The 27,461-nt window shown below is 39.2% G+C and overlaps 1 protein-coding gene across 1 annotated transcript in view; it reads right to left on the reverse strand.

Moving 5' to 3' along the window:
* Nucleotides 1–1,919: 1,919 nt before the first annotated feature.
* The window catches only part of LOC121917309 (A-kinase anchor protein 7-like), a 31,367-nt gene continuing 5,825 nt past the window's right edge, over nucleotides 1,920–27,461 (reverse strand). Inside the window, exons 3-5 of the mRNA XM_042443160.1 lie at nucleotides 22,651–22,808; nucleotides 19,699–19,811; nucleotides 1,920–2,943 (exon numbers count right to left, since the gene is read on the reverse strand). Of these exons, the coding sequence (XP_042299094.1) occupies nucleotides 2,659–2,943; nucleotides 19,699–19,811; nucleotides 22,651–22,808 (556 nt within the window). The 3' untranslated portion in view covers nucleotides 1,920–2,658. The remainder of the gene's footprint in view (nucleotides 2,944–19,698; nucleotides 19,812–22,650; nucleotides 22,809–27,461) is intronic.

Raw genomic sequence — 27,461 nt, forward strand, 5'->3', positions numbered from 1 at the left:
ACTATTGGACTTGGAGGAAAAAATTGGGGGAATACTTATCAAATTTGCAGATGACACTAAAGTAGGAGGAATAGCTAATACTCCAGAGGACAGGATCAAAATTCAAAATGACCTGAATAGACTAGAAAGCTGGGCCAGAGCTAACAGAATGAACTTCAACAGGGAGAAATGTAAGGTACTGCACTTAGGGCAAAAAAATGAAATGCACAGATATAGGATGGGAGACACCTGGCTTAAGGAGACAACATGTGAAAGGGATCTAGGAGTCCAAGTAGACCACAAGTTGAACATGAGTCAACAGTGTGATGCGGCAGCTAACAAGGCCAATGCGATTTTAGGCTGCATCAATAGAAGTATCGTATCTAGACCCAGGGAAGTAATAGTGCCACTATATTCTGCTCTGGTCAGGCCCCACCTGGAATATTGTGTCCAGTTCTGGGCGCCACAATTCAAAAAGGACATTGAGAAACTGGAGCGTGTCCAAAGGAGGGCGACTAAAATGGTGAAAGGTCTGGAAACCTTGCCCTATGAGGAACGACTCAGGGAGCTGGGGATGTTTAGCCTGGAGAAGAGAAGGTTAAGAGGTGATATGATAGCCCTATTTAAATACTTGAAGGGATGTCATATTGAGGAGGGAGCAAACTTGTTTTCTGCTGCTCCAGAGACTAGGACCCGGAGCAATGGATGCAAGCTACAGGAAAAGAGATTCCACCTCAACATTAGGAGGAATTTCCTGACAGTAAGGGCTGTTCGACAGTGGAATGCACTTCCTCGGAGTGTAGTGGAGTCTCCCTCCTTGGAGGTCTTCAAACAGAGGCTGGATGGCCATCTGTCGACGATGCTTTGATCTGGATTTCCTGCATGGCAGGGGGTTGGACTGGATGGCCCTTGCGGTCTCTTCCAACTCTATGATTCTATGATTCTATGATTCTATTAGCAAAGTTGGTGTGAATGATAATGATGAAAATTTATTCCATTTTAGAGATTTGTAAGATATTCTTTTTGGGAGCAGTATATTTCTGCCAGGCTACACCAAACTCACTCCAGCTCCAAATAAATTGTTGGATCTGTATCATTTTCTTCCACTCTGATTTATTACATTTTCCCATTTGTGACATCTACTGGTCAAAATATGCTACTACATTCTGAATTTTAAAAATCAGATTATAATTACATCAGTGCTACTCAAAGTGGTGGTCCCTGCCAGTCCCTGGTGGCAACTTTCCAGGAAAGAAGAAAAACAGTTGTCAATAGATACACATATGGTGCTGGTATCTGGCACATTAGGAAAATAATAATAATTACCATTCCTCATATCACGTAGCTTGAGAAGCACTGATGTAGATAATACAAGTCAGAATATATAGGTGAGACAGTTAATTTCATAATTCATTTTGGCAATGAATTGTTTGTATAAGAATAACATGACTTTACTCATGTATATTTTCCAAAATAGGTCAACATACATATACAGTCATCCCTCCATATTTGCGGCTTTGATATTTGCGGATTTGATTATTCACGGATTTCATTAATATGTTCTTTCTAGGACTGTCTAGGTCCTCCAGTGCAACTCTGTGGTCAACTTTAACTAAAGTTGCACTGAAAGACCATTTCTAGCTACTCCAGTGCCATTCTATGGTCAGTGTATGTTGAACATTGACCACAGAGTTGCACTGGAGGACCTAGAGATTCCTAGAGAGGTGTCCTCTGGTAAAAACATGGTGTTTTTGTTATTTGCGGTTTTTCCATATTCACGGGGGTCTTGTTCTCCTAACCCTAGTGAATATGGAGGGACAACTGTATATCCAAGCATAGTTCTATCAGCAGAAAGGAAATAAACACAGAGTTCGACGTATATTACTTCATTCTTTTAATATACACCATGAGAGGAACATGATGATATTATAAGTGCTGCTTGAACAAATTATTTTAAGAATCCAGTATTTTCAATTACTATTTTATCCTCTGCGGTTAACACACCATTTCCATGCAATACTGACATTTCTAAATCAAGCATTTCTTTCCTTAATTTAAAGATCAGATGATCCTAACAACAAAGCTTTTCCTTTACAAAGTATACATCTCCTTAAAATTAAGCCACTAATATATCAAAATAAACTCAGTCAACCATGATGCTTTAACAAGATGCTTTAATACATGGTACCAGTGATTGGGCTTTTAAACATGTGCCTATCACTCATATGTTTTGAATATGACAACCATTTTTCTACATGCTTACAAACCAAAATCTGTATTAATGGTGGGCACACCAGTATCTGGGTTTTTCTTCTTCTTCTGTTGCAATATTGTCAAATACGTACTTCACAATGTTTTTGCACTGATTGACAGCATTGGTGGCAGTTTGCATCTGCTTCTAGTTGAGGAACATTTTGTACCCTTGTGCATTAATAGCTAGCTTCTGAAGAGCTTTTACTTGCTCCAACTTCTCCCGAGTGACCATCTGTCATTGCTGTTTTCCCCTTTGTCTTTCATGCTTCTGGATTTGCTGGCAACAGTTCCATTCCGTCTCCGGTGAAAGTTTCATCTTTGGCTCTAGTTTTTGTATCTCTCATGCGCATGTCAATTTTATTATTAATATTATTATTTGCTTACCCTTGTGGCTGAAGAAACCTCCTCAACATTTCCATCTATCTCTTAATGATTTTGAGATGCAGAATCTTTGCGTCCACAATTTGCTTTAGTGTGGTCTGAAAGAGACACACAATGAACTTCCTCTCTGGGATCATCACCTGGCTCTTCCTTATCCTCATTATCTTCTGAACTTGAAGGTCCTACACAAATTGAATGTTCACAGTGGTAGTAACCAGAATCCTGCTTCTTTTTATGCATGGCACAGAGATCAATTCTGTTTAAGATCTCTGTGCCAAAAGGGCTTTCTTCATACTCTGTATAAAGGTCTTCATGAATTTTTCTGAAGCCCTAAACATTGAAAAAAGTAATCAATTATTGTACACAATATCTTTGATGCACAAACATCTTTAAAGAGTTACAATCAAAATACAGAAAGAAAAAGAGGAGTATAGGAAGAATATTCATGATGAGAACAATAAAACAACTTCTTTAATACATTAATTTTTTTAACTTATAGCTTTTCTACAGAAAAGAAGAGAGCAATGGACATCTCTCTGTACTCAAGCTTAAGGGAGAGATGGTTAAGTAGAATATCCACTTTCCCAAGTCCTAGAGCTACTGCTGATGATAGTTTGAGATTCATTACAGAATACATCAGTTGCCTGTGATGAGGAAAGCAATAGTATCAACCACTATTGAAGAACTCATGTGTCAACTTTATCTTTTCCCAACCACCAGCACTTTGGTCCTTTCAGCCCTTACAACTACTTTAAAGGCCTAAATTCAATTGTTGGTTTGAACTAAAGAAGGCATATGAATCAGATATTGAATGTGAATCCTGTGAATTTAGATATTCCAACTTTCCCATTCTTAACTCCCAATAAAATTATCAAGGGATCACTTTATGGAGAGAGAGAAACAATCCTACAATTCAGAACTGAACAGATCTAAAAATTTATAGGATCTACTTTACATATGCATATGTGTGTGTGTTCTCCTTAGAAAACCTAATCCACCATCTAGAGCCATGAACAAAAGACATGCAATGATAATTAAAGAATTCTGAACTGAGAGATTTGTACTGAGTACTGAAACAAAATGAAATTCATAGTCCTATCACACAAAGATCCACCCCAGGTTTCCCCAAGTTTTCTGTTTCCTTCATATAATGTATTTAAGTGAAGGGTTAATTATGTTGTTCAATAGCTGAACATTGGAGAGCCAAACTACTGCAAATTATCCAGAAATCTTTCAATAAATCCCAATCCACACCTTCTGTCCATTCTTGTTATAATTCAGATCTTTCCACTGGACCTGTCTTATGTATGTGAAAGGAGCAACTTAACTTTGACTAAGGACAAACTTGCCCATGTTAACGCACTAAGCTTCTGAAACCCTGACCAGGTACATCATGGGCACTCCCTAGAATGTTTACTTTGAAAAATTATGGATGGGAGAAGGCTCATTAAAATTTAGAGCCACCAGAGTCTGGGATTCATGGAGAGAGACATTGCAAAAGAGCTATGGTGCTGATCCCTATTTTTTTAAAAAAATATATTTTAATCTTCAGGTTTTAAAATATTAACTGATTTCAGTAGCACCGTTTGCATCTTCCCAAAGAAATTTCAGACATTTCCGGGGTTATGTTAATAATTTTGTGTTATTCTGGCAATGAGAAGCAGCTGATAGAGTTAAGCGCCAGGCATTCAGTATTCTTTGAAATTTTATGATCCAGATGGGTCATTTAGGATTTACCAACTTTCTGTGTCAATGTGTATCTGACATAGTTGGCACCAGAGAGATTGTTTGATACGCACACAAGAGACTGTGGCTCTTGGTACCTGCTGGGGTTTGGTTCCAGGACCCCCTGTGGATAGTAAAATCAATGGATGCTCAAGCACCATTAAATACAGTGGGGTAGTAAAATGGTGTCCCTTATAAAAAAAAATCAGTGTTTGCTTTAGGGAATATATATGTATATATGCACCATGGATGCTTGAATCCATGGATAAAGATTCCATGGATACAGAGGGTTGACTATATTGTCTTTTTCTCATAATTTTGATTAAAGGTTTTCTCTAACATGGTCCTTCCACAAACTGCTAGTGAATCAAATTCTGCTTCCAATTGCTGTCCCTGTTAATGGTCCTCCAGAAGTTTGCATATCCTTTGGAGGATATTTGGAGCATATGCTGGGGACTACATTATTATTATTATTATTAACCTTTATTTATGAAGCGCTGTAAATTTACACAGCGCTGTACATGCAATCCTTTTAGTTAGACGGTTCCCTGCCCTCAGGCTTACAATCTAAAAAGACATAACACAGAAGGAGAGGGAGTGGTGACGGGAAAGGGTAAGAGGTCCAGCAGTTCCTCTCAACCTCCGAGGCCTGGACCAAGGCAGATGGACTGAAGGGAGGGCATGGCTTCAAAATGGAAGGTTAATCATTATCCAGGGAAAATACATACTCACAAGTAGGATAATGCAAATACAGTACATAGCAATACAGGAAATGGATCGATAAACAGCCAACAACAGAACATCAGATAGTAAGCGACAATTATGCGATGCCTGGGAAGGCTTCTCTGAATAGGATGGTTTTCAACTCCGTTTTGAAGCTGGTTAATGAAGTGATGGCTCTTGCTTGTGGAGGAAGAAGGTTCCAGGAGTGAGGGGCAGCAAGTGAAAAGGGGCGAATCCTAGTTGGGGCAGAGGAAATCCTGGGATGAGACAGGAACCCTTGACTACCAGAACGGAGGGCCCTGGTGGGAAGGTGAGGAGAAAGAAGGTCTGATAAGTAAGGAGGGGCCAGTCCATGGAGGGCTTTGAATGTCGACAGCAGGAGCTTATACTGAATGCGGAAAGGGAGAGGGAGCCAGTGAAGGGATGCCAACACAGGAGAGATGTGGTCAGAACGGTGGGTGGAAGTGATAATGCGTGCAGCTGAATGCTGGACAGAGATTAAAGGACGGAGGTGAGAAAAAGGAAGCCCAGCCAGGAGGACATTACAGTAATCAAGTCGTGAGATCACTAGGGCATGGACCAGGATCTTGGCAGTAGAGGCGGAGAGATATGGTCGGATTTTGGCAATATTGTACAAAAAGAATCTACAAGCCTTGACTGTGGTCTGGATCTGAGGGATACACGACAGAGAAGAGTCAAAGATAAAGCCAAGACTGCGGGCTTGCTGGACTGGTTGAATGGAAATGTTGTCCACAGAGACAGAAAAGGAGTGTTGAAGGTTGGGCTTAGGAGGAAAGACAAGAAGCTCCGTCTTGGACATGTTGAGCTTCAAACGCCGATGGCGCATCCACTGTGAGACAGCTGTAAGGCAAGATGAGACTTGCTGTTCAAGCCTTGGAGAAAGGTCAGGGGCAGAAAGATACAGCTGGGTGTCATCGGCATACAGATGGTAGGAAAAACCAAAAGAGCTGATGAGTTTTCCTAAGGACAGTGTGTAGAGAGAAAACAGAAGGGGACCCAGAACAGAGCCCTGGGGAACTCCAACAGATAAGGGAACAGGAGAAGAAGTCAGACCCCCTGCAACCACTGCAAAAGATCTGCCAGACAAGTAAGACCTAAACCAGTCGAGAGCAGAGTCTGAGAACCCAAGGTCAGAGAGTATGTCAATTAGGAGACAGTGATCAACAGTGTCAAAGGCTGCAGACAAATCGAGAAGAATGAGAACAGAGTAAAGGCCATTAGCCTTGGCCTGTAAAAGGTCATTCGAGATTTTAGTGAGAGCTGTCTCTGTAGAATGCCTTGGGCAGAAACCACATTGAAAGGGATCGAGAATGGAGTTGGCTTCAAGAAACTCAAGACAGCGCGAATAGACAACCCGTTCCAAAACCTTAGAAAGAAAGGGGAGAAGAGAAATCGGACGATAGCTAGACAGAGAGGAGAGGTCAAGAGAAGGTTTTTTCAGAATTGGGGAAATGAGAGCATGTTTGAAGTCCGACGGGAAGGAGCCTGTAGAGAGAGAGAGATTGAAGATATGGAGAAGCGAGGGCAGAAAGGAGGGAGCTATAGAGATTAGAAGACGAGTAGGAATAGGATCAAGAGGACAGGTAGCAGGTTTGCAAGAGTTCAGAAGTGTAGAGAGTTCATCCAAAGAGGCAGGAGGAAAGACAGACAATTTATTAGGCGAAGGCGATAGAAGATTAAGAGCAGAAGAAGAATCAGGAGGGACTATCTCAGAGCGAATAGTGGTAATCTTAGAGATGAAATAGTTAGCAAAGTCATTGGGAGAGAATGATGAAGAGACAGGAGGAGAGGGAGGTTTAAGTAAAGTGTTGAAGGTGGAGAACAAACGCTGTGGGCGCCTCTCATTGGCAGAGATCAATGATTTGTAATAATTCTGTTTTGCCATAGAGAGGGCGCGTGAGAAGGAAGAAAGAACAAATTTGAAATGGATAAAATCAGCCCACTCTTTGGACTTTCTCCAAAGACGTTCGGCCGCTCTAGAGCAGGACCGGAGAAACTTAATGTTGGGGGTAAGCCATGGCTGAGGTCTAGTCTTAGAGGAAGAAGTGCGGACAGAGACAGGGGCAAAATGGTCGAGAGTTGAGGAAAGAGTGGAGTTAAATAAAGACATTGCTGAATCAGCAGAATCCCCGAGATTTAGGGAAGAGAGAGATGAATCCAGGGTCAGACCAAGATGGTTAGAGTCAACAGATTGAAGATCACGAAAAAGACGTTGAATAGTATGGCGAGGAGGAGGAGTATAAGTGAGAGCAAAGGAGATTAAATGATGGTCAGATAGTGGAAAGTCAAGTGCCAGGTAGTCAGAAATGGCGCAGTTTGCAGCAAGAACTAGGTCAAGACAGTGACTACAGTGGTGAAGAGCAGAAGGGAAATCCTCAACATGTGAGCAGAGGGGTTTTGTGTGTGTGTATCTTTGGAGTTAGATTGCTAAATAAAGAATTTATTGGTTATTCTGAAACTAGGTATTTGTCCTTCATCCTACTGACTACAACTGCGGAGAATCTCCTGTCATGTATTTAAATATTACAACAGAAACCCAACTTCCCCAAATCTAATTTCTTGTTTTAAAAAAAGCATGATAAGGTCATCATAATTAAGAGGTGATGTGAAGGCACACAACAAAGAATTTATATCCACTGTAAATTACACTCATGTCTTCTTTTTCATGCTTACAGGATGCCAAGGGGAAAAAAATAGTCAATTCTTCCACCACCACCAGCCCACTCCATCTCTCTTCACAGGTAATTTGGACTAATTGTGCTGAGAAACTTTTCAACAATGTACTGTCATAACTTTCTGCAAGACCTTTCTTTCAGCCCCCTTCTTCCCACCTACTCCTAGCTTTGCTCTACTTCATTCATTTCATTTCTGCCTTCTTCCATTTCATTTTTCTTTCTATTCACATTAATAATGCAGCTCCTTTTACACTTTACAATGGTCCTCTTTAGGAAGGGATAAAGGCTGTATTAAGTGAGTCAAACTCAGTGGTGTGCCATGAAAGAAAGCTCACTTCAGGGACTGAAAACAAAAGGAGAGACAGATACCAGAAATTATGCCCTTTGGTCGGCTGTTTAACACCAACAGTAAATTTGGCAGATGAGTCTTACAGCTGCTACAACATGCAAAGTGAAATGTCAAAGTAGAACAGCCTTTAATAAATAAATTCCAACACATATTAATGCAAGAAATGCTGTCATTGAGTCATCATAGTCTAGACTGTATGTTCAGTGATCTTTGTCATTTTGGAATTGAAAAGCATAATCACTTTTAGTGCCTCACACTCCTGCATCACACAACTGCATTGCAGGTCCCTAAACAATGAAGTTAAATATCTCAAGGTCTAGAGACCTCGCACAATATACAGATGTAGGCACGGTACATTGAATTCATAATGTTTCAGTCCTCACTCTTAATTAGGATGGGAAGATGCATACTAAATGCCAGCAACTCCAGTGGGAGATGGATTATGGATAGCAGATTACTTTACTGTAAAGTAAATTGAATTCTATTTAACTAACATTTTATGAAAATACTCCCAATTGTATGAAAATGCATAATTTGGAAGAAAGAAAGGGGGAATCTGTAGCAAGTTTTAAAGGTTTTTCAAGGAGAACCCTAACTGTTCAGTACTTCTAGTTTAGCATCCTGAGTCTCACACTGGCCAACCAGTTAATAATGGAAAAGATGAAGACAATAGCCTTTTCCTATTCTTGTTCCCCAGCAAATGGTATTCAGAAATGTGCTGCCTCTCATCCTGGTATGAAATATATACACTTTCTTGGTATTGGCCATGAATAGCCTTATATTCCATGAAGGAATAATGCCCTTGGAAAGCCATCTAATCTACTGCACAAACCATTTTGGAGGCAGGGAGCTCAGCTCATAGGTACACTGGAGACTGAAGGTTCATTTCCTATTTTACCAGCTGCCCTGGTGAACCGCAAACTTTTTTAGACATTGTATTTATAGCTGGTTGAGCTGAAAAGCAACATCTGTGGAAATCCCCAAATCCCCAACATCTCAATTAAATTAATAGATGGGGATTATTATATTGTGTTCCTAGCAAAGTAATGGTGTGTGTCTGTCTGTGTGTGAATCATAAATGGGATGGTGGGGAGAGTAGGCTGTATAATGGAGTGAGGAAATTGGTACACAAACCCTCACAACATCTCATGACCCCCATTTTATATTTTATTTTTATAGGTTAAAAAAATTACAATTCACTTGAGGGGGGGATCCTGGAATTATGTAACACTCTAGCATAAAGGAAGCTCATTCACAATTTTCAAAAAGGCACTGGATATCAATATAAAATTATATCAGTAATCACCAGTTGATAATGGGCCCCCATCATTTTCACCTTTCTCTAAGGGGAGGGAAGTCTGAGAACCCCTGTAGAGTGTGTTATAATAATAAGCTGCCTTCATTCACAGACTGGGCAGGAAACGATTATAAATGTAAATATAACAACTATAGATATAAAAATATACTAGTTTGGTTTGCTTGTGCCCAGACTTATCAAGCTCTCAATGCAACACTTCCAACATGGACTGAGAATCTAGTGAAATCTGTTTCTAGCATAATTCTGTCTCTTTTACAATTAGTCTGTAATCTAAATGTCTTATAATAAAAGCAATCTCAGAGCCTTACAATAAAAATGCAATTCAATAATTTCCTTTTAACTAAACTATTGAGGTTGCAATTACGTTATGCATCAGCCAAATGTCATGAACAAGGTAGGATCTGAATTCAGATTCAGGTCCAGTACAACTAAAATCCAGAGGAATAACCAAACAGAACAATTCCTATATCCCCAGGATGTCTTTAATATATACATAGTGCATTCCATTAGCACCAACATCACATTCAAACTTCAGCCTACATTTCCTGGATGAATACTATGGACAAAGCATCTAGAAATAGACTGCCTGTTAATACAGTGCTGTTTATGTAGTTGCACATACTGACAGGACAGATTCTCATATTATATGTTTTATGTGGCCACCATTCATTTTTTATGATACAGAAATGACAGTTTCAGTTGTCCCTTGCAGGATTCTCTCCCTGAATACAGATATTAGAATTGCCACAGTGGTTCAATATTTTTGCATAAGAAACTAATTGTCAGGCAAGAAAATGAACTAGATGGGCCTATTTATCAGATCAATTATAATGGTATTTTAAAATAGCCATTGTTGTTGTTAACCACCCCCAAGTCGATCTCAACTCATAGTGACCCTGTGGACGAGACACCTCAAAGCCTTATATAAGTATATTATATTATATTGCCTTAGGAGTCTGTAACTGCATAAACAGCAAGTGTATCTCTGTGACTGTTATACAAAACATGCCTGTTTGGTGCAGCTTATTCTGTTTACTGTGCACTGCTAATAAGACGAAGGTGGTGAGGAAAAAAAGACAAGTAATTAAGCGTAATTGACACACACTAAAAGCATTCAGCCAAAGCCACTCAACATCCAATGCACAATTGCTCAGTGGTCCTAAATAACATACAGCTAACACACGTAGTTTGCTTCCATGGTCTTTAATTATATGATCACATTTTTACAGAGCTCAGGGTCGGTGCATGCAAAAGTGTTTAATTTAAAAAGGATAAAAAATTAATCTTTTTTGTTTTAAATGGCAACTGAGTCCTTAATCTTTTTAAAATGACAATTAAGTCCTAGAACTGTTATGCTTCCTCGTTTCTGTCACTGTTAAATATTTTGTAGACACGTGGGTTTTAAAAGGGAAAACAAAATTGCAGACTTTGAAGGCTTTAAATGACTTTAAATGAATTTTAACGAGTAAATACTTGAAGAGACGCTCCTAAATAGCCTGTGAAAACATCATGTACAGAATAGGAAAATTATATGTGTAGCCAGTAGATGGCATCAGAATAGCTAGTAGAAGTGAGATGTCTGTTGGTTCCTTTGCATGTCTCTTTTGAATTGTCACATTTCTTGCAAAGTAGCCTAAATATTTTATTTTCCTTGTACTGTGCATTTTCATACATTGGAAGAGAAGTTTACTGAATAAGCATCACAACATCTATAGCAAAAATGACTCAACCAGAAACAATTTGGGTGTCTCACAAAAAGAAATGGCTTACTAATCAACATTAAGGACATCATCATACAAGTCCCAATCTTGTTGCAATTACTCTAATTAACGAAAATGCAAACATATAGGTTTGAGAGCAGCCATTATCCCATGTCTTCACAATCATGCAACTGGGGCCACTGCTGCCATTTCACTGTCTTCCGGACTCCTCCTTAACCCCAACTCCCTGCCCTATGCCCTATGCCCTATCCAGCATGCCTTTTGGGGTTTTTATTTTATTTTTTACTTGTTAACATAATTCTGACAATTTTAAAAATAAAAGAAATACCAAAAAGGATGGATCAGAATGCTTGGGAATATCAAGGAGGGAGATACAGGGGGAGAAAAGAAGACTCTGACGCCACGTGGCTGGCAATATTCTAACTGCCATGGCAGTGACATTTTACACATGAGGACTATTGGGATTGCAGTTGGGAGCTATTGACGAGTTTCCCCCATTAATGAAAAGGGATGTCCTAACCACACTTGGCAGACACAGCAACTACATGGCAGAGAAGACATGATGTGGTAAGTATTGCCAACAACGCTATTTTATTACTCTAACTGCATTTTAAATGCCACATGTGCTAATCTCCTAAGAATTGCAATAACAGGCTAGGGAAAGAGGATTGTCACAGAAGCAGTGCTTGGGAAAATTACTTTTCTGGGAGTTTTTGTATCCAAATTTCCCCCCTCAAGTTCTGTTCAACAATAATGAGCATCTGAATGTTTGTTAAGAAGTATGCCTTCAACTGACAGGACTAAGTTCCCCTGGCAATGCAGTTTCAAAATATGCAACATTTAGAACATTTAGATCTAGAAAAATTTAGGTTTAGAAATGACAATTTTTTCAAAAGAAAATGAGTGGGGGAGGAGCAAATGGAGATGGAGATGCCTTTTTTAAAAAAAAATTCCTCTTGAATAGGAATGTCCTAAAGCCAGTGTGATGTAGTGGTTTGAATGTTCAACTAGGACTCTGGGGGACCTGGATTTGATTCCTTGCTCAGCCATAGAAATGCACTGGGTGACTTTGAGCAAGTTACACATTCTCAGCTTCAAAGAAAGGCAATGGCAAACCTCTTCTGAAGCAATTTCACCAAGAAGACTTTACGAGAGGGTCAGCACACGTTGAAGTCATCTTGAGGGCAACTACAAGAAAATCTATGAGCAAATGAAAACCCCAGCATATGTGTCTACATGTGCCTTCAATCCTTTTATGGCCATCGAAGTGTACAGGCTTACTGTACAAGAAAACTGCAACATCTAAGATGACTTTTGCACATATGGGATGACACTCTCTTATTAAATCCATTAAATGGAACAGGACTCTACATGGATGAAGCCAGGATAAATGAATCAAGGGCAGATACCCATAGATATTTGTGATTTAAAGCTGCTCCAGAAGGCAGATTTCCATTATGTCAGAGCAGTATTCTGAAACAACTGTCTAGACCTTGAGAATCTACACAGATCCAACTTCATAGGCTTTGGCTCTCTGTCACATAGAAGATCAGTGGCCAGGATCTCTCAGTGTTTAATTTAAAAAACACCAAAACTTCAAAGCACAAATATACTGGGCTGCTAATTTGACTGAGGAGGTGGCCTGGGGAAAAGAGAATTTTACCATTTCCTCCCATGCTGTTCTCTCAATTTAAATACATCTATTTCTGAAGCTTCTATTTGTGACAGTGCGTTTTCTCCTGGGGAAATGGCAACACCAAAAGGTTTAGACTGAGAAAAATGGCACAGGAGGAAGGAGGTAAGCTTCTACATTACCCCAACAGTCACTTCATCAATCAAATTAGCAGCCTCATGGGGCTTCTTTGAACTTTTAAATCAAAGGAGAAACTGATAATTAATCTCATATGGCACATCTAGGTCTGCCTATTGGCTCTGGGTATATGGAGTTATGTAGTTAGTGCTCAGTTTATGCATAAGGTAAATAGATTATAGTTTTTGAGGGCCCTCTAAATAAATGTCTCTGGACTTTATCACACAGGGGAAAACCGGGGTTTAAAGAGTCATTATCCTGGGAAAACCACACAATTGCGGTGAAGATTTTCACACACATCGTGATTAAAGAGGACTTATCCCGGGAATAACCAGGAAATAACCAGCAACAAATCATTCACCTAGACTAGTGTACCTCGACTAGTAAGGTATCCACATGGCTGAAAACAAATCAGAATACATTGCACTAAGCCTGGGAAAGGTCCTTATTTGAACTAAAATTCCAATATCTGCCTGATGCCTGGAGGATTCTAGGAGCTGTAGTTCTACTCATGGAATTTCTCCAACCCCTGACTAAACCTTAATTTTCTGTATGAAGTTCCAAGCAATCTTGAGCAACTGTTCATCTCTGTGGGAAGCTGATGTACAAACACTGCCTAATGTTTACTATAGGGGCTGTTTTACCCATTATTCTACTGGGTTAATAATGGTAAATTTATTTGAAAGTTATTGATATTAAGGTGAGCTGCTAAGATGTAGTTCACATAATTAAATTCTCCTATATGTGAGTAGCTATTTGTTAAAATCACATGGGAGAAAATATTAATGCAAATAACATCATGTATTCATAGAATCATAGAGTTGGAAGAGAACACAAGTCCGACCCCTTGCCATGCAGGAACACACAATCAAAGCACTCCTAACAGAAGGCCATCTGGCCTCTGCTAAAAAAGGCAGCACATTCCACTGTTGAACAACTCTTACCATCAGGACGTTCTTCCTAATGTTTAGGTGGAATCTCTTTTCCTGCAGTTTGAATCCATTGCTTTGTGTCCTAACCCACTGTTCCATGATAGATGTTCATGTGGTAGTTTTTTGCTTAGTTCATACCCAACATCCCCTCATTTAGTTATGGCCACAGATTTGAAACTGGGGCATTCCAACAGAGTCCTATGTCACAAAACCACTTCACTTTTGTTCTATCCCAGAGGGACTAAAAACAAGCACAGATAACCATATGGATCCTAAACACCAATGCAAGAAATCTTTTAGGGTCATGAAGTGATGCAAAAAGGTGAGCTAATAGCTAGAGGAAACCCCCAGCCTACCTATGGAACATCAAAGAAATACCACTAAAGATCCCACAAAATGAGTTTTCAGAAGGTTAGAGAGGAAGCAAAGCTCACCCATGGCCCCTAGTAAAATAAGGGGAAGAGAAGGTGCCTTGTTATTTATTGGTATAAAAATTTGTATAAACATTGGTATTTCAAAGATGAAAACCAGGATACATATAGCTAAGCTACATAAGCGTGCACTCAAAAGAGTAAGGCCAAGTAACAAGAAAACAAAGAAACTCATGCAGAAAGAAAACATAAAGAAAACATAAAGCTATTTCAGAAAAACCCTAGAATGTATGTACTGAGTTTAAGAAGGGCAAAACTCCACTCCTTCCCTCTTCTGATTTAACTGAGTGCAAACTACTGTACTTCTGCTCTTTGAACTCAGCTTGCAGCAACTGAAGTAAGCTGAAGATAAAGAAGGAAAATGTGAGGCAGGAGAAACTGGGGCATTTAAAATGTCACTGAGAAAGTGGGACAGCAGAGGATTAACTGAGGCTGTCCTTGCCAAATCGGGACAGTTAGAGGGTATGAAAATGTACAGAAGGAAAAATTTAAATGGGTTTTGACAGGCAGCCAGGACAGTTGAGTCACATTGGGTCCAGTTACTTTCTGCTGGTATTATATTAATTAATAATGGAGAATAGGAATAGAGGAGCCTAAGTGATTTTAGAGGCTCTAGAAAATTATGTCTCATTTTGACAGAACAACATTTTATGACAAGCCTTTTTCTGGTTTTGGGGTTGTTTTGCAGACTCATTCTCTGCAATGAAGGAACACCTCCTCCTGTGCACATTTGGTGTCCTACCGATAACCTTGCTAAATAACATGTTTCTGAGTGGGGCCTCAACTAAAGTAATATCAATGCATTATCTACTTTAATATTTTATTTTATTTTAAAATCAGCCAACATTTGTTCAGTCATATATCACTTGCTAGACAGTGGAAATGTAGCCAACCTTGGAAGAAATATGCTTCTCTGTACAAAGCATCTGATATTTTCTAGCCTTGGCTATATTCCATATGCCAAAGAGGAGACACCAAATATGTGAAGAAATACCTGTCAAATTCAAGCACAAGGTCAAAGAACACTTTCTTCTACTATGAAAGCACTCTCTTAATGTCCCAAGAGTGTACCGTTATTGTTTTCTCTTGCTTATTCTACTGATCTCATAAAAATAATACAGCTATTCCAGGAAACAACCAGGACAGCATGCTACCAGGCAAAGCATAATCTAATCAGAGCAAGGTTTTATTTTAATTGCAAAGTGATAAAACCCCACCAAATCCTATATCCTTCTCTTGGTAAAGGTTAGATCAGCATATCATATATTTATATTGCAAAGTCCTAGTAGCTTTGACTGCAACATAAAATAAATCTTCCAGTCAGCTTGAAAATATTGCTTGAAAAGCTATGCAGTGCATATGGTAGAAACAACTCTCTACTGCATTACCATTTCAGTGAAATCATGGCAGTAAAAATACGTATGATGGTTTTGAACCTGATTGACTTTCTTCATAGTAACTGGTGTGAGAAATGAAGCTTATGCCAACAAGAAACAGCTTCCCTGCAACCAAATCCTGCTCATCTTAGCTGGAAATAATATTCATGTTTTTTCAGTATTAATCCTTTGATTGGAAAGATGGGGTCACCTTTGGAAACTGTTCAGAAACTGCAGTGGGTTCAAATTGTTGACCAGGACTGGTTACAGGGAATTCTAATGATTTCACTGGCTACAAATCCATTTCCAGGCAAATTCAAAGTGCAGGTTATGACCTTTAGAGCCTTATTGGCTTGGTCCAGATTATCTCAAAGACTATGGGGCTGTACAGGCAGCCCGTTTCAGGTGCGGCTCTGTGCCGCCCCTGAACAGGATGGGTTGGGGATGCGGCAGCTGCATGCCACATCCCCAACCCAATGTACAGAGGAGCTGTAAAACCCAGCTCCTATTTGTGCCCTAGAACGGGTGTCAAAAGGGCTGCAGCATGGCCTTATGATACCCTGTCATGCGCAGCGCCATGTAAGCACTGCACAAGAGCAACATTATCATGGTATGCCCCATCTGTATTGGTGCATGGCAAGATGGTGCCCGGGATGCACAGTAGGGTTGCTGAGCATATAAACATTCAGCCCTCACGCAACCCTTGTCTGCAGTCAAGCCAGCACAACGTGCCAGTCTGTACCTGGCCTATATCTGCTGGTATGAACCTGCTTGAGTTTTAAGATTTCAAGGGGTGGCTTTCTCCCTCCCACCGCCATCACAGGTATATTTGAGGAGGATATGGAAGAGAGGCTTCTCAATGGCTATCCCTAGGTTATGGAATTCCTTCCCATGGGAGGTTTGCTGGGCCTCCTTTCTGCTCTCTTCCTACTGGCAAGAAAATGCCTTTTTATTTAGGCAAGACTTTGGCTCTTAAATTGCTACAGCAAGAGGATCTTATAATGCAGTATGTTATGCTTTTATGCTTTTTTACTATGGTTTAATGGGTTTTAATTTAGTATTGTTAATAGGTATTGATTAAATAAATAAATAAATAAATCCATTTTGCATATATATAGGAATGTGTCCGTCTATACCAGGGAGCTTCCACATTAGGCATTTACTCTGAATTGACCACTCTTTGTTAACTCATGTTTATAGACTGTCTACAGTAAGTCATTGCCAAATCATCATTCTCCTATAATTTCTTTCTGTTTCTTCTGGGAATTCACAAAATCTCATTTTTTTAGAGGGAAAAAATGGAATGACCGTGCAATGCTGGCAGGGATAGATTACCTTAGTGCCACTCTCCCATCTTTCTGAAGAGGAATGGCTTTGACATGTGCAGTGACATTTCAGGCAGATGAGTCTTATCACGCCTCTTCAATTTAGCATATCTTCACTGCCATATTTCTACTCAGTCCCATTTTATCAGCATGTTTATTTTTTAAGGGCGGAATGCAATTTTGCTCTTCCACTTAGAGATTGTCCTTTGATTCAGTGTATGCCTCTTCTAACAGGAGACAGGGAAGGTTTTTTTTAATTTTATTTTGGTCCATTCTGACTTTCATTTGCAGTCACCCAAAACTTTCAAGAGTCCTGGAACCCTCCAGAACAGCAAGAAAAGCATTACAGGAAGCTGCAAGGGAAAGGGGAATTGGCAAAAACTCCCTCTGCCCTCTTTCATCCATTGAGTTCATCCTCAGGCAGAAAGGAACCACTAAATTCCAACTAAGTTGAACTGAGATGTTTGCAAATACCTTATTTTTTCAAAAAAAGATTTCTGTCAACTAATTTCTGTCAACTCCATGAATTTCATAGAGTTTTTATAGGCAAGGGATACTCAGAAATGGTATGCATTTGCCTTCCTCTAAAAATTAATCTCCAGTATATGATATTCCTTGGCATACTCCCAACCAAGTACTAACCAAGACTGACCTTGCTTAGCCATAGGAAAAGGGAGATTTGTTCCCTGGTGGTTTAAAAAATGCACTTGTTCTTGATCTGTGCCTTCAAGGCATTTTTTTTAAACTTAGGTGGCCCTAAGGCAAACCTATCATAAGATTTTCTTGTCAAGTTTCTTCAGAGGGGGTTATGATTGCCATCCTCTGAGGCTGAAAGGGTGCAACTTGTCCAAGGTCACCCAGTGTTTTTGTTTTGTTTTGTTTTTGTTTGAGTGGGGATTTACTGTAAACCCTGGTCTCTAGTCAAATGCTCAAACTACTGCAGCAAGCTTTCATAGATGAAAACTGGGGGACATGTAGATGAGCCGCATCAAAGCACAGCCCAAAAGGTGTGTGGCTAGACAAGAGGGCAAACATTATTAATGAGGAATAAAACACAAAACTACTATTTTGAGCCAGAGCTTTCTGGAAATTGATGCCCTGAGTTTAGGAAGGGCAATAGTCCACCCCTCTTCTCTCCATTCCTCAGGCAGAATGGCATCACTGAATCCAACAGAATGGACTGTTTTTATATGAACTGAATTATTTTGTGTATACCTTTTTCAAAAAAGTACACATATTAGTTTAGATCCAGATTTAGGTACATGAAACTGGGCTGGCTAGAGCTATTTCCTCCAAACGTCTTCCCCATTTCAACCTCTTTAGCACTTCTCATGGTACACAGAGTGCCAGGGGATCCCACTGAACAGGGTAGGCTGTGGCATGGTCCAATGCAGAGCCCTTCACTCCATGTAAGGCACATTTAAAATCCAGGAATTAGATTGTTTAAGCCAGGGGTAGGCAATCTTTTTGAGCCGGGGGCCGGGTTGCTGTCCCTCAGACAACTGGGGGGCCGAAGCCAAAAAATAAATAATTAAATAATTTTTAAAAAATATTAAATATATAAATAAACCAGGACAAATGTAGGACAAAATTTTCAAATGGAAGACACTTTTTTTAAAAAAATGGAGGACATGTGAAAAAATTTGCTGATTTTTAAAAAATGTTAAAATAAATGCGTGTTTCTGAGGCTTCTATAGACAATTGCTCCCCAAAGGCCTCGGTGGCAGGACCAGGCTGGGGCCAGTCCCAAGGCCTCACCGGGCCGCATCCGGCCGGCGGGCCGCAGGTTGCCTACCCCTGGTTTAAGCTCTCTGTAAATAAAGAGAATTTGCTTTATGGGGGGAAATCCTTAACATAGATTAAAGTAGCATACTCTGTTACCTCATTGTCCCTTCCTGTCCCATATGTTTATGTCATGGCCACTAGGATGGATGACATAAAGGCCCTTTCACACTGCACAGTTATAGCACTATGATGCCATTTTAATCACCATGGGAGTTGTAGTTTAGGGGAGGGTATTTAGAATTCTCAGACTGGAAGCTCTCATGCCTCGTGAAACTATAAAGCCCAGGATTCCATAGGGATCCATAGTATGCAGCTATGACTATGAAGTGGAATAATAGCACTATAACTTTGTAGTGTGGAAAGACCCTTCATTGAATATAAACACACAAAAAAGCACAACACCCAAAATGTAGCCAGTTGCAGTCCTGAACTCAAAAGAAAAGCAATCACTGGTAAAATGAAAGTTTTAAAGATATAAAGAAATAATGAAGGTAAAGTGAAAGATGCAATAGCAAAAAGTCAGGAGACGATCTAGATCAGCATTTTTGGAAAGAGATACAACAAAGCATTGGAGGTTGGTGGAGGGGAGAGAAGGAGTGCAGGGTACGTGACACACTGTGTGGATTTAATTTTTTTGCCCAACCTGGTTGTTTCTCTTATCTAAATTGAGCCCTTAAATTGTTCCTTCTTTCCATTAGTTTGCAGTGCTGTGAGTAGAGATTTGTTTAGGGAGAGATCATTCTGGCTTAATGCATTCAGATGCACTAAATTAGGTAACATCTTTTTAAATCCCCTAATTTGCTAAATTATCAATTTTCACGTGACATGACAATGCTTCTTCCAAGAAGCAAGCAAACAAAGTGTAAAGGACAAGATCTTCATCTAATTGATTACCTTCCTCCTCAATGCAGGTGCTTTAGACAGTTTCAGAAATGTCAGGTGTGGTCTGAAGTCGTTGCTGGCTGTGATGTCTACATTCATTTCCATAAAAGAGCTCTCCACGGCTTCTAGTAGACAGTTGATACAAACAGGGACAAGTGATACAAACTGTTTACAGGACATTCAGACAGAGGCAATTTGTAACAGTCCCAAGTAAGACAGAAAATTCAACCAAACACCATACATTAGATCTTGACGGGATCTACATTCTTTATCTCTGTGTATAGTGGCACTCTCACTTAAGAGACACAGTAACCTTTATTTTAAAATGACCTTTAAATGTGGAAGTCAAAGAGCTGTGATATGGAATATGTGGACAGTAGCATATGATCAGCCATATTTTGCAGCATACACTAAATGGGGCTTTTAAAGAACAATTAAAGGCAAAATGGCATCTGTAACTGCAAAAGACAGATATGAAAACACAACATAACTTAAGACATTATCTGTTCCCTCCCCCCCCCCACCAGGAAAATCTGGGATTTTACCGAAAGTAAAAAGCAGCCGATTTTGCCCACTTTCTGCACAGGTTAATGTCGTGTTAATGCTCAATGTGCACGATGTTGTCTGAAAACAATCCTGCTTTTGCAGGATTTTCATAGATTTAAACCCCATTTTTGCATGGGATTTGGCCGCTTTCTTAATGTGTGATAAGACTCCTTACACTGTTTTAAAAAACAGCCACCAGGAAAAGGGGATTGGTCACATCTGAATCATAGAGTAGGAGAGTTGATTATTTATCCCCTTATTTTCTCAATGAAAAAAGCACTTGGAAGAAATAAATCAGCAGGAACAGATGATATACTAATAGAGCTGTTTCAAACTCCAGAGGCAAAAGAGTCCATCCTTAAAAAAAATCTTCCAACAAATATGGAAAACAAAACAATGGGTCATAGATTGGAAATGGTCAATATATAGACTAGTTTCCATCAAGGGGACACTTGCAATAATCACCTATACAAGCAAAGTAACTTGAAATTTTGTAATGAAGACTTTTAATATATATGGAGTGTGCAATGCCAGATGTCCATGATAAGCTCAGAAAAGGAAGAGGCAATAGATATAAATTTGCAAACATATAATGGATAATGATACACCATAATTACAGAAGAAAATCAGCCTATGCTTTATAGACTACAGCAATGTCTTTGTGTGGATCCTGAAAATGTATATATCAATCTTTCTTTATAAGACAGTATGACAACTTTTGGTTGTTCTGAGGTGCAACCTGGTGAAAAAACCACTGTTGGCACACAATATGGCAAAAGAGAATTGTCTCCAGTTGTCAAGAAGTTCAGACAAGGCTGTGTTTTACCACCTTATCTCTTTCATTTAAATTCTGAACGTATCATATGGAAACCAACATTAGCAAGGAGATGAGAATAAATATCAATAATTTAAAAGATATAAAAGTCACCATTGTAGCAAAGACTTGAAAAAACTACTTATGAATGTTAAGGGAGAAAGTCCAAAAGCATATTTACAGTTTAATATTAAGAAAACAAAAGTAACGACCACAGAAGATTTATGTAACTATAAAGGTGGTAATGAAGTTATTAAAACTCATTTAAAAACTGGTGCCAAGGAGAATTTGATGGCTACCATGGACAGTTAAAAAGATAAGTAAGTGCATATGAGAGTAAACCAAGCCTGAACTTTCTCTAGAAATCAAAACGACTAAACTAAGGTTAGCATATTTTGGACGTATCATGGGACTACACAGAGACATCAATAGACTTGGTAGACTTGGTATCACCCAGTGCAGAGAGCTGCTGAGCTGGGGCAGCAGAGAAGCTGCGAGTCATGGGATTATTTATAGCAAGATATCTTGGAAACCTCTCTTACATAGTCACTATAAGTCAAAGCCAACTTAATAGCACATAGTAAAAACAAATTAGTCCTAAATGTACAGTTCGTTATACTGAAATGCAAAAAACGTACCCCATCAAAGACAAGACATTCTCCAAGGTTCACGTGGTTAGGTAATTTGTTTGTTTATTCTTAATTATTTATTAAAATATTTATATCCTCCTCCATATGGAAAGATTTTATGGCAGGCAACATTTTTTAAAAAAAAAATTAAATCCATGTAACAATTTAAGATGCTTAAAAGTGTAAAGTGGTTTAAAACAAGGTAAAAGCATTTATATTAAAACAGAACTTCTCAACCTAGTCATACCATGATTCCTAGGCGGTGAATCTTTAATAGAGCCAAGTTTTAACATGGCACTAAAATGAAACTAACATCAGTGCCATTTGACTTCCACACGAATTTCACATTGAGGGTGCCCTAGCAGAGAAGGTCCTCTCCTGTGTCTTCACTTAATGTATTGCTCCCACTGGTGGGGCACATTTTAAACTTTACATTTACACTCAACACTTTATACTAACATTAGAGTAGTATAAATCTCAACAAATGCATGTAGGCATTGCTTCAGCAGAGATGAGGAAGTGAATATTAAGCTCAAGACTACATGGAAATAGAAACACAGAGTCTTTAGAAGAGTAATATATTAATGGCACTGATGTTTTAATGTTGTTTAAACATTTGTATCACTGCTTTAGCTTTTTGTGTTTTAAATTATAATGTAAGTTACTCAGAGTCTCATTTGGGAGGGAAAGGTGGGATATAAATTTAAAAAATAAATTACTAAAGAGATTAGAAGTAGGATTCAAAGAAAAAGAACAGTTTAAGTCTTTTAAAAGAGGAGTCTGTGCATAAGGGACAAGGAAGAACAGTTTGAATCCTGAATGTCTTAAAAAATAGGAGATGATATAAATAAAAATAAATGTGCCTGAGCAAGAGAAATATACATTTAAACAAAAATTAAAAATAGTGTTCAAAACATAGAGATACAATTTCAATATGTACTTGAAGACTGATCAGATGCAAATTTAAATACTAACCTGCAATTTTGCTTAGCATTTGCTGTTCATCCTCTGACATTTTAACATAGACCACTTGGTTGTTAAACTGGCCAATCCCCTGAAATGTCATGCTAAAGAGTTTCCCCTGCAACAGAGTTTGCACTTTGGCCTTGCTGTGCTCTAGAGCAGAAACAGCCCTTGAAATGAATGAAACACAATAATAAACACAAAGTCATGAGTCAAGGAGCTATGACTCTAATACTAGGATCATGATGGATTTTGGGAATGTCTGCTTGGAAAACCATAAAAGTTTATTGTTCAGTGACAAAGCTCAAGATCTTGAAGTGAACATAAGAGAATACATCTTGGAAGTTTATACATACATTATATTCTCTTCATGCCTAACCCTACGCATGTTTTACTTTGGACTAAAGAGATTATCACACCAGGGCCAATTCAGCAATAATCATGGTAATGAAAATAAAAAGCAACAGTAGCACTATAGCACTCAGTATTTTCACACTGTCATGTGTTCACACAATAATGGCATCATAGTGCAATTGGTTTTCATACTTACCCATGAAAGAATAATCAATACAATGGTATTGATCATTTCACACTGAGACTAAAGGAGAGGAGGCTGGCAGGGAGGAAAAGCTGCCTTTGCCTGTCCCTCCTTCCCCAACTGGCTGAGGTTCACCTTCAGCTAAATATTTTGAGAAACCCAATGCCACCAGTCCCCTAGTGGAGCCCCCTTAGCTGCAATGCCCAAGTTACACACATGTGTGCACGCCTCCCCCCACACCCCTTTAAAAGTCACACACACACTTCTCCCGGGTTGCTTTGCCTCAGTCTCTTTAAAATTTAAAGAGTCAGTGTTGCTTCCCAGAGCCCCTTTAAACTCAGGAAGCTTTGCTGTAGCCCCTTTAACTTTGAAAGAGCCTGGTGGGTTGCTTCCCCAATAGGGCGATTAGCCTTCACACCCTGGACTCACTTGCACTATTGAGAAGCCATTCTCGGGATTTCTCTGTGAATGGTTTGTTGCTGGAGCATTGCTGGTTCCTCCTGGAATAAATCCTAATTGAGCACGACATTGTGTGAAATTCTTCCACATGATCATCTCAGGAGAATGCCTTTTTCTCTCCCCCCCCCCCTTTCCCCATGTAATAATCTCCTAAATTTCACTGATGAATTTCACTTCCTTTCAATTAAGTCATGCTTAGCATTCTGGCTTCCAAAGCAGAAAGCACTGAAATTATTTAATATTACATATTTACTACTGTAAATATATTTCCTATATAAACAAAAATGCTTCTGTTGAAGTTAGAATTCACTTATTAGCACACAGAAAAATTAATCTGTTTTCTTGCAGTGTATGAAAAAACATATTAGATTGTACTTGTTCAATGGCTTTGTATCACATTGTTTTATTCACCATTACACCAGAACAAATTGATTACCCAATTAAATGTGACTGATCATATCTGTTACACTGCAAGCCCTACAAAGGTGTTTTATTTTTTGATGTTACCTTTCTGCTAAGCAAGTAAGGAAAAGGGGGGTGGGGAGGAAAATATATAAGGCTTGAAACTCAACCTGATACTTTCAATCAAACCTTTACCAGGAAATCATAAGGTATAAAAAGGAAGATATATTTGAATAAGCCATATATGTTTTAAATAAGCCATATATAATATTACAAAGAATATAAAATAAGAAATGTTTGAAATTTTATGGTGCCTTACGGAGCTCAAGTTAGTGTCATAAACTGCTACTTATATACACACTTAGCAAGAACAACTATTTTCCTTACCATATATACATTAGATTTACAACATATTTTTACTGCTTGGTTGTACTGAGCCAAGAATTCTCTTGTCAATGTTCTACTTATTTCATATGGATTATAACCTTAGAGCATAGACTATTTAGCCTTCTGTGAACTATATTCTTTCTCAGTTAGATGGTGGTAACTCTTTTTTCTGGACAGGAATATAAATTGATGGCTCAGTGTTGGTTAAGCCTTTTTTCTGTAGTGAGCTATTGTGGATAAAGCAAGAAGTATCTTTAAACTTTATCTATGGACTTTATCTATAGACAAATCCCACTTGGAAACGGGATTTAAAAGTAAAAAAACCTGCAAATGTGGAATGTTTTTCAGATGACATTTCTTCTAAACAACAATAACGCAAAAATAAAGCAAACAGAAAGTCAACAAAATGACACCTTTTTACTTTTGCGAACTTCCCGGAAGTAAAAAGGTGTCATTTTTGTTGACTTTCCATTTGCTTTATTTTCACATTATTGCTGTTTGGTGCAAATGCATCTGAAAAACATCCTGCGTTTGTGGGTTTTTTCTACTTTTAAAATCTAATTTCATAGTTGAGATGCTAGCTACAAACATGAACTTCCACAATTTAACCTCAAAGTATGCTTCTTTACTATTTTCCAGTTTGAGTCCACTTTTTCTGCATAAAAGTCAGTGGCACACAGCTTTGGTAAACTTTGCAATTCTGTACAAGCCACACGTAACAACTGTAAAACCAGTCAGGGGAAGACAAGGTCACTTATCCTCTTGATATGAACTGGACAGTTGATAAAGCAAAATCACACCTTTTCTTTTTGCATTTTAATTTAATGGCACTGTTCAGTAGAAGTTATTTACACTCCATTATTCCCCCCCCTCCAAAAAAAGCTCATAGGCAATAAACCTACTGGTTTGATTACCCTAACAGATGACCTATGATGGAAGAAGAAAAGACCTGTGTAAAGGTATTAAATCCCATGGGCTTCAGTACCACTGAGAATGGTACCCTTCTAAATTAGCACTCTCAGATGGAAACCCTTCTATTCCAGGACTCATTGTAGCCTGTGGAACAGAAGATTCTTCTCTTAACATTTGTATTGGACCTTCAGCATCTTCTAAAGTCCAGTGGCTATATTTTCCGGGTCCTTTGCAGGCTGCATCCTCTCTCTGACATCTTCCACTCTGCGAAATTTTATTTCCAATAGAAATCTCTGGGCTGATTAGTTTGCCCTGGAAAGATCACTATGGGATCCTGGGGTGTATGCACTGATAATGTTTGACTATTCAGTAATAAGTATCACTGGGTTCAATGGGTATTACACTAAAGTGTGTTTGTATCCCAGTTCTACAGCTCTACATCTGAATCAGATGAAGCAGTCAAAATGCTGAATTGCTATCTTAAAATAATAGTTGGCAGAATGAAGCCAATAAACAACCAACATATATAATGAGGAGATGCACTTATGAGTGATTGTTTTGCCTTAGGTGGTAGGGTTTAAACTTTTACTAGTTGAGTTACAAAATATAAGTTATGTTTCAGTTTGGGGATGATCCTAGATCTAGCTTTGTCACCAGCGGCCTGAGTGACCTTTGTGGAACTGAGTGCATACCACAGTATACTGGCTGTTGTTATCTATAACCTGATTATTCAGATTAGACTAAGTAATGTAATAAAGTTTATTCGGTCATTGACCAGCAAATAGACTATGTATTGCTATGGCCACAAGGTTTTCTTTGAATCTTTGAAGACTTGCAGAAACTGCAAGTAGTTCAAAATTCAACCATTGGGCTAACTGGTAGTGTCCAGGAATGCTGCCAGCACACACATGAACACACGCAGATAAGGATTGCACAGTGAAGGAAACAGAGTAGGCAGCCAACAGACAGTTTACAGACCTTCCTCCAGTCCGAGAAGAGTAAGCCACAAACGAAAGCCAGGGTTAGGATACCAGAAGTCACGGAAGCCAAAGGTCAGGGAAGCCAGAAGGTTTGGAGTCCGTTCCAAGGTCGTAGGTTCAGGGCAGACAAAGATTCAAGAAGCATGGAGATCAAGGAGCCAGTGCCGACAGCAACCACTATGATGGATCTACAATAAACTCTGGCAAAGGATTGGCGTTCTCCAGCTGCTTAAATCAGAGACGCACTCCCTTGTGCCAGCTGTTGCTTATCTGCAGATTGCCTCTCTGCAAGTCTCTTAGATCTGCACAAGCAAGAACGCTCAGCTCTCCTTTGCCTAAAGGAAGGAACCTCCATGCTTTGTTCTTCCACTGGGGCAACACTAGGCTGCTGAGCATCTGGAGGGGACCCCACAGAGCTGGGATCTAGCTGAGCCTCAACCACTGGGGCTGAAAGATCAGATCTAGGGTCTGGCAGGGCAGAATTGGGACCTGGTATGGCCTCAAGTTCCTCCTGCACCTGAGGAGCCACGGCCTCCTCCGAGTCCTCCACTTGGCTGGCCATGACAGGTAGTGCCAAAATACATTCCCTGCATTCAACCACCTGCAAATTCCCTCCTGCAGTGCTTGGCTTTAAAGATCTAACCAGCTTGGAATCTGGATTCTCACAGAACTATTCCCTCTACTCTTTTGTTTGCAGCCAGGCAGGTTTATGTATTCCCTTTACATTTTTTGTATAGAATCAACTCATTTTCCCCTCAATATCACCAACTGTACCAGGAGAGAGAGAGAGAGAGAGAGAGAGAGAATCTCTCTCTCTCCCTCTCTCCCCCCCTCATTTGAAAATCATACACAATTATTGTGATAGTTGCACAACACAGAAAGATTTTTAATGTATAGATAAGTGGTACTGAGGCTTCTAATTTAAAGCTTTTGTGCCTTGAGCAAAGTACAGGGGTCAGATGCACTATTTATAGACAAATTGCTCCCATTCTCTACCAGATGGCAGGCAGTCTTTAAGTCAAAGCAAACTATAGAGTTGTTTTTCACTCAGGATTCACAGAAATGTTGCTATTAGCTGTCATGTTTGTTGTCATGATCAACTGATATATAGATCAAAAGAATATTCTATTATTATTATTATTATT

This window comes from Sceloporus undulatus, unplaced genomic scaffold (assembly GCF_019175285.1).
Source record: "Sceloporus undulatus isolate JIND9_A2432 ecotype Alabama unplaced genomic scaffold, SceUnd_v1.1 scaffold_15, whole genome shotgun sequence".
NCBI classification, from domain to species: domain Eukaryota; kingdom Metazoa; phylum Chordata; class Lepidosauria; order Squamata; family Phrynosomatidae; genus Sceloporus; species Sceloporus undulatus.